Raw genomic sequence first — 8,599 nt, 5'->3', positions numbered from 1 at the left:
AACCTGGATGCAAAGCTCTTTTAAGATCGGGTTAGTATGGCTAAGACTAACCTATTTTATTTATTATGCATCTATTTATATGCAATGTTTTTTGATAAGATGGTAATCTAGCATTGGGGTTCACTTACAGGACTGCAGGCCCTGCACTACATGTGTTGATGTCAGTAGTGGGGCAGGCACGTTTACTGTGCCCCCTTTTTTTTACAACTACACCCCTGCTTGCAACCAATGATTTGTTAAAGATAACTGCCTTTAGTTGTCCAGCTGGAAGAAAGCCTGTTATTATTATTATCAGGATTTATATAGCACCAACATATTACGCAGCGCTGTACATTAATTAGGGATTGCAAATGACAGGCTAATACAGACAGTGATACAGGAGGCCAGGACCCTGCCAAGAAGAGCTTACAATCTAGAAACAAGAAACAACAACAGGTTCACAAGGATTAAAATACTAAACATGCTAACCTAACATAGCACTTACAACAGATTTTTTTGGTTCTAGCATACCAGGCCTGAATGTCAGATGTCGGCACAAATCCAAACTGCAACATTAATTGCATGTCATTTGACACATCAAGTCAGTTTCTCCACTTTAATTTTAGGTTGAATAATGCGGAGAGCCTTGTTTCAACATATTAATTATTCAGGGATCAGGTAACTCCTCCTATCATCAAGTTGTCATTCTCCAAATTAGAATCACTGATTTTATTTACTGGTACTTTAATTTTCAGGTTTCCAAATCTCTGTATTAGGTGCAGACAAAAGCACACTGAAAGGTTTCAGAATTATAGCTGTAGCATAAAGCAGGAAAACATTTATTTATGTAGTCTGTTCATCCCTTCTGGCTGCAGTAATTCTTAGATTTTATGACATTGTCTCAGCAGGTGTTAATGTGAAGTGTTATGTCTAAGAGAAAAATTAAGATTGTAATCACACCTTGGCTTCATTAACCATGACTTCAGATCCTAAAATATACAAAGCAGAACATGAGATTACAGCATTTAATATAAATATATGATTTACAAGTTTCTTTCTTTTCTCCAGCAATACAGATGTCTTAGGTAATATAATAAATGACAGAAAGCCCTGAGGTAAGGAACAGATACAATGACATTTATAGAACCAGAATTAATTAAATAGAAGCAGGGATAGAAATTCTGTGCTTGTGCTCCCTTTCTAGTCCAGGCAATGGGTGCTATGGAGAATATAAGAAATGGCAAGATGTCTAACTTGTGTTAGATTGATAATGACAAATGTTATTATTATTACTGGTAATCATTAGTGAAATATAAGGAAATTAGTGGACTTTATACTTATGACGACCCTACTAATAAATCTGGTTAGGAATTGGAAAATTATAAAGTAAATTATTCATGGGCTGGTGTGAATTCCATTGGGTTGCTCTTCTTTGGCTTGCCTTTTTTTTTTATTAATTTGAGAAATCTACTAGGTCTAAAATATAATGTGTTCAGTCTTTAGTACTATACAAAGAAGGTGAAGCTTTAATGCATATTCATGTGTACTGCTTTTGCAATACATTGATATGGTGACAATAATGTAATTTAGATGCCATCATTTTCTACTTATAGTGCAGTGGTACTAAACTGCATTGTATGATCATTGACCTTTGATGGTTTGATAAGTAAATAATATCATCACAATATTCAAAATAGAATTGCAGTCAGAAAATAATGGGATCTATATATAAAGCAGTAGAATCTAACAATCAGCAGCCTTTACTAGTAGAGAATCTTTGCATTCCATGTGTTTTAAATGCTGTTTTTTTCCTTTTATGTTGAGTGTTGAGAATGTTTGATTCATTGCTTTATATTAGACCCCTGGGGTTATTATCATATTTTGATTAATTTATTTTGCTTTCATTTCAAGACCAAAAACCCTTACAGCAACTTACTGCAGACCTTTCTCTTAAAAATTAGATTTTGTTGTAAAGTAAAATAACCTTGGACTTCTGGTTTAGGGATATTTTAGTAACAGAAGAAGTCAAAATTGCAATAAATGTGGATTTGATTCAACCACTGAGGATCTGACTCATGCACACAGCAGTATTGGGCAGCACGGTGGCTCAGGGGTTAGCATTCTGGCCTTTTTTAGCCCCAGGTCCTAGGTTTGAATCCCAGCCAGGACACTATCTGCGTGGAGTTTGCAGGTTCTCCCCGTGTCTGCGTGGGTTTCCTCCCACATCCCAAAAATGTGCAGTTAATTGTCTTCCCCCTAAATTGACCTTAGACTACATTATTGACATATGACTATAATAGGGACATTAGAGTGTGAGCTCCTTTGAGGGACAGGTAGTGACACGACTATGGACTTTGTACAGTGCTGCATAATATGATGACACTATATAAATACTGTATATTATTAATAATGTTTTGTCATCAAGGGAAGTAAACTGTTGCAGCAAAAACAAGGAAGTTAGTGTTTTGGGACTTTGAGCCATGAATTGGGGCATCGTACAAGAGAAATAAATATGTCTTCTATACACTTTCCAAATTGGTGGTCGCCAACCTTTTCGGACCCACGGACCAATACATTTACAGTTTCTGTTTATATACATGATATATAATAATTGGCACTTTTATATATGACATGCAAATCTCTTTCAATGACTTAAAAAACTTTTTTTTTGTTTTTAGGAATCCTTATCCTAATCCTTATCCTAGACTTTTTCTTATACAGTCCATACAAATGCAATGAACTGCTCTAGTGTAATATTTCTTAACTGCTTTAACATACAAATAAATGCAGTAAAATGCAAAATGAAGACAATTATTTTTTACTACAGCTGATAATTTATATAAAGTGATCACTGCTCTTCCAATGAACTGTGTATAACTGACATAAAAATGTATTAGTGTGAGCCAGTCCTTTATTCACTTTATTTCAAATGAATTTAAGTGCTCATTTTCTCATTACTTTTCTGGAAAGCAACACTAAAGATTACTTGGACATTAAAGGTATCTAGATAAAACAGGTTCATTTTATAATCTTAATAACCCCAGGCAAACACTATGAGATTTTCAAAGTGCTGTTACTCATTGCAGTAATTATGCAGCGTATATGTGATGCAAGAATTGAAGATGAGTTTTTCGAGGCAAACAATAAATGATTTGATTAAATATAATACAGTAATAGGTAGTACTAAATGTTTATTAAATTCAATTACTACATAGATGCAATCCAAAACTGAAAAAAAAACATATAAAATATTAAATCCTTTTAGCTTCAAATCTCATGGGCTTCTGTTGAAATGTAGTATTTCTTTTAGTCTGACAAAGTGCATTGAAACTGCATTATGGTAATATTTCCTAATTACTTAAACATACAATTAAAGGCAGTAAAATGCAAATTAGTTCATTCCTTTTACCATAGTCTATAATTTAGATAATGTGTATGCTGCTCTAAAGTCCAAGTAAATGTATATAATTGACATAAAAAAATTAAGTGTGGGCCAGTTCAGTTTAGGCGATTGAATGTAAATGTATCTTTACACATTAAATGATTTTGTTATAGAATGCACAATTATGGTCAAAGTTAATTTTCATTTAAAAGGCAAGACTTTTTTTTATCAAATGGTATACATTTGAAGAAAAACGTGAAGATAAATGAAACAAAAAGTTAATTGGTTTGTGTTAATTGCAAATAATAGGTAGTAAAACAATTTAGATGCAACCTATTAATAGATGCAATTCAAAACCAAGAAAAAAAAGAGAATACTGAGCCATAACTTTCTGCCGCAATAAATAAGCAGCGTGGTAAGGAATATGGCAGTACTCTTTCTTTGCAGCTCCAAATCCTTTGTTCCAGTTCTACCTAGAACAGTGTCTTCATGGATTCAGAGCCGGGTGTAGATTGCCCTGGACCACCACCTTCTCCAGGTCTTATTTGACAGAATAGAAGGGGGTATAGGAAACTGAATCACTGAGCATTTCATATTTTCACTATATGAAAGTCTTCATTATATTTATAGTAAAAACTTTCTATCTTGCAAAAAATGTGGCGTCCAACTTTTTTTTTTTTAAACTAGTTTGCAACTAAAACTTGCAGTGGGAATTTCTTAGATCCTTAGTGACATCAGGTACCATTTTTATCAATAACAGTATTCATTCCAAGTGTAAAAGCAAAGTGATAAAATTCCTAGCTAATTATCATTTTAATAAAGTTTTTATACACAGCCATGTATAGTGGGAACCGCTGCTCTTCACATGTCAGTTGGAATGGAAAAGCAGCTTGATGCAGTTTACAAGGAAGTCAGAAGCATCTTTAGAGATATCAGAATATTAAAGAAATAAAAATAAAGTTATTTCCAATGCAACCTGAAAGCATGAGACATTTCCCCCATCAACAAAAGTCATATATTGAAATACAAAAAGAACATAATCTACCAAAATCTGTTTAGTAGATCTTGTGTCAGTGCTAATAAAGCAGAAAGGCATTTTGTATGGAAATTTGTTTCAGAGAAGGGCAAAGTGTGTGCAAATACAATAATATAGACGCGTGAGAATAATAATAATAACAAGAATAAAGATATAGATTCTACTAGTAGGGGTGAATATTTTCAGCTCTGTAAACATATCAAAATGCTACTCACAATTGTTGTGTTCATTGTGTTCATGATCTTTGAAAATAAATTAATTGATTGCTGTTAGGTATTCCCCTAAGAGGAAAAGGATACTGATAAATTATCCGTCATTAGAACAGCAACATTTATACAAAACTTGTGCCTAGAATAATTGTGGGTCATGACTGCTGACTGCTTTAAATATACTAGTTATTAATTAAATATTAAGACTTACCCCAAAAAAATGTTTTACAGAACAAACACAACATATTAAAAATACATAAAAAGATACAAATGTGTATATGAAAATATACAAAAATATATATAATATATGAAAATACAAAAAAATGAATGCATAAAGCCTGCATTGCATTGTACAAAATATCCTCTAGATGGCAGTATGAATGACATTGAAAGCACTGACCTTCAAAAATACAGTGTATATGGTTCTTACAGATTGCTGCTGTATATAAATGTATGTATGAAAAAACACTCCACAGATGTCATTATATATCTAAATATAAAGAATATAGTATTTAATAAAAATATGATCTACAAATTATGTTATGATATTTTCATTAAATTCTGCATATGGATATACTATTTACTATTACAGCCTGCCTTTGTAGGAATGATAATCTACAAAATAATTACTGTACTGTTAACAAAATAATGTTCTCTCTTTAGTTTTCTGTTTTTTTTTTCTTTTGCGTCTCACTGTTGCTGATTTCCCCCAGCCTATTTCAGCCACTTCATGTCCAAATATACTCATTAGACATAATTGGGTATTATGAACGTGGCAATGACCCAACAGTGGTTGGGTTCACCCAAGGATGGTAAATTAGTACAGAATCTATCCGGTAGCACTGTGTTTTGTAAAACTTTTGAAGTGGCAATAGGTGCTCAGTGCTGGAACACTAAGTACTGGAACTGATCCAGCCAGGATGATGGGGCAGAATTGTAGAATATTGCCTCTCTTGATTCAGAGCTACTAATATCACCCAGCTTTTCACATTGCTTTCTAGGCTCCCACTGCACCCCACCCTCCGGGTCAGTGGCCCTGACCCTTGCACAGCCCCCATGCTCTTTTTTCTCACTGTACTATTCAGCCTTGCAGAGTCCGCCAATGCCCCTCGCAGACAGCCACCTACAGCACCCCTGGCTCCCAATCCATGCTCCATCTCGTGCCGTAGAACCATAGAATGCTGGTAAGCCCCTTAATACCCTCCAGAACTGTCATCTGTCCAAGTTGCCCTTCAGTCCCTCAACGTCTCTCCAGATCCTGCCATCCTGCCCCTGACCTTTGCAGAGCCACCTAGTCCCATCCAGTGCCCATTAAAGCTCCCCCACTTTTATATCTCCTTTTGATACCTAAGTATTCTAGTTCCTACTGACCACCAGGCATTTTGCCCCCCACTGATTACCAGCACTGGGGCATATTAATTTTCCACTGGCAATGTTTTTGTAGCACCACATTTGGTCTCCTAGAAAAGCAGGGAATGTACTTCACGATCCTGCTCTGGGGTGCCAGGGAACCTTATCCCAGGGTTGGTTTAATATGTGGTTTGGTGCAAGCTATACCCGATCCACGCACAGCCATGATATCGACCACTGACCTTCTTACCACCATGTGACCAGCCACGTTCATAGCCAGTGGGTCTGATTTAGACTAGAGAGGATACACGTTATCAGTGAACCTGGGTAATCCAAAAAAACCTGGAATGGATCTGGTCCAGTATTGAAAACGTTTGCTAACAAATAGCAAATAACTTTAGGAAATCCATTCCAAGTTTGCTGGTTTAGGGCCAGTACAGGAGGAGCAATAATAATTACAGAATCAATCAATAGTATTATATTATTATTATTAATAATATTATTATTAATAATAAACAGTATTTATATAGCGAAAACATATTACGCAGCGCTGTACATTAAACAGGGGTTGCAAACGACAGACACACACAGTGACACAGGAAGAGGAGAGGACCCTGCCCCGAGGAGCTTACAATCTAAGACGTAGGGATGCAGCACCAACTGATATTATCGATCCAACACTGATCAGAAATGCCTTTTTTATATTTGATTTACTATTTATATTAATTACACTCAATGATCAGTGTATTACTTTTTCTCTATTAGGTTTATTTGGTTTGACCAGTAAATGGCCATCAATGATAAAACACAGGGGCAATGACACCTACAATAAGCATGAGCATAAATAACCCAGCAGCATGAGGAGGTGACTTGAAAATGTTAATATTATTTAATTTTCACTACTGAACACATCTCAGAATCACACATTCATCTGAATCAGCGTGTTTCCCCTGGAATGTGACACTATGCAGATCTGCCAGCAGGCTCCCAGTCCTAGCTGCAGTGTACAGTCCCTGGGATGTGACTGAGCATGTGCGCGGTCGCTATGGCAACACAAAAGCTAAACTCCAGCAACAACATGGAGTCTATGGGGAGCAATGATACAGAGCAGGTAGGAAACACATACAGGCTGCAGGAAGGGTTTTCAAGGATATTTGTGTATAAACTATAAATCTGCATTGTGCTTTATTATATCAGAGCATGCATTGTTTTGTTTTGCTGCTGAATACTGAGCAACCCATGCAGGACTTGCTGGGACTTCTAGTTTCAAAGCGATTGGGGCATTCACTTGAAAACATGATACTTTTTAAATTATGAAATCAATCCCTGTATTTGGAATGATTATGCCTGGATTTTTATAGACAACCAAATGCAGCAAAAATCTCTCTTTACAGATGCAGTTCTTATATGTTCAAGCACTGAAGGCATTTACCAATTTATTTACCATTCATTTTTATTAGATCTGACCAGTTTATGGCTTTTCCCTGCATAATAATATTAAAAAAATTACAAGTGAGCAATGACATCCACAATAAGCATGAGCAAAAATAACCCAGGAGCATGAGGAGAGGACTTGGAAATGTTCACAGTATTTACCTATTCACTGATATTTCCATAAAACTGGTCAGGTCAATTAAAAATAAAGGCGATCAAGAATGAATGGGAGGGCAATACGGGATACCTATGTCACGCATCCCGGGAGGCTCTTGTGTGCTTGGGCATGAGCAGAAGGAGCTTTTCGCGAAAAGAGAACATAATTGCCGACCTCACGCATGCGCAGTGAGATCGGCATTTGTTTTTCAACCTACATTACCCGATCCCACGCCTGGGACAGGTGACGTAGGTAGAAGAACCAGGAAAAAGAGAAGATGGACGACGTGGGACCCGAATGAAGAGACCTCAGGACCAATCGACAGCCCTGCGGGATTAAAGGTAAGTTAATTTTTTTTTTAATGGGGGACTTTTGAGTTCAGTTCATCTTTAATAAACAGTAAAGCACCAAAATATTACACAGTGTTTTACATAGTTCATGTTTATATATTTTTTGTGTTAAATAATAAAAGGTAAATGTTTTATGTTATATAATAAATAGTTGTTCTATGGTCATAGGGGACAAACGTGGGAGTGAACAATTAGGGAGAAGGCACAGGGTAAGTCTGCTATGTGGATACCTGTTCTAATAACTTAGAGGAACGGTCTCCAGAGCAGTGGTCGCCAACCTTTTCGGGCCCACGGACCACTAAATTTACCGCAGTGACATCTCCTCCACAGTGACGTCATAATGCCAGAACCCGCCCACTTCCAAAGACACAACCTGCCACTTCCCTGAGCCTGCAATCTGTACTGGGAACATGGCTTGCGGCCCTGACCGGTGCAGGGTCCTTTTCCTGACTCCCGGCCAGAGCCGCGGACTACCACCGGTTGGCAACCGCTGCTCCACAGAGTCTCATTGATGTGAAGAGAGATCTCACCAATCAAACACAGACAGCAAAGAAAAAGCTTTGCAACCTCCATTTAATTTACAGCGCTGCGTAATATGTTGGCACTCTATAAATACTGTTTAATAATAATGACTTATGGGGGATTCTGAACAATTTTGATTAAAAATACAGTCTGTAAATGTATATTATGTATATCTCTGTA

General features: G+C 36.5%; 1 protein-coding gene across 1 annotated transcript in view; it reads left to right on the top strand.

Annotated features, from left to right (window-relative positions):
• The first annotated feature begins 7,016 nt into the window (after positions 1-7,016).
• The window catches only part of CABCOCO1 (ciliary associated calcium binding coiled-coil 1), a 33,905-nt gene continuing 32,322 nt past the window's right edge, over positions 7,017-8,599 (top strand). The window contains exon 1 of the mRNA XM_072424134.1: positions 7,017-7,067. Coding sequence (XP_072280235.1) covers positions 7,035-7,067 — 33 coding nt within the window. The 5' untranslated portion in view covers positions 7,017-7,034. The remainder of the gene's footprint in view (positions 7,068-8,599) is intronic.

The sequence above is a fragment of the Pyxicephalus adspersus genome, chromosome 10 (genome assembly GCF_032062135.1).
Source record: "Pyxicephalus adspersus chromosome 10, UCB_Pads_2.0, whole genome shotgun sequence".
Taxonomy (NCBI): Eukaryota; Metazoa; Chordata; class Amphibia; order Anura; family Pyxicephalidae; genus Pyxicephalus; species Pyxicephalus adspersus.
The sequence above is the reverse complement of the archived record's forward strand: the minus strand, read 5'-3'. Positions and strand labels throughout refer to the sequence as shown.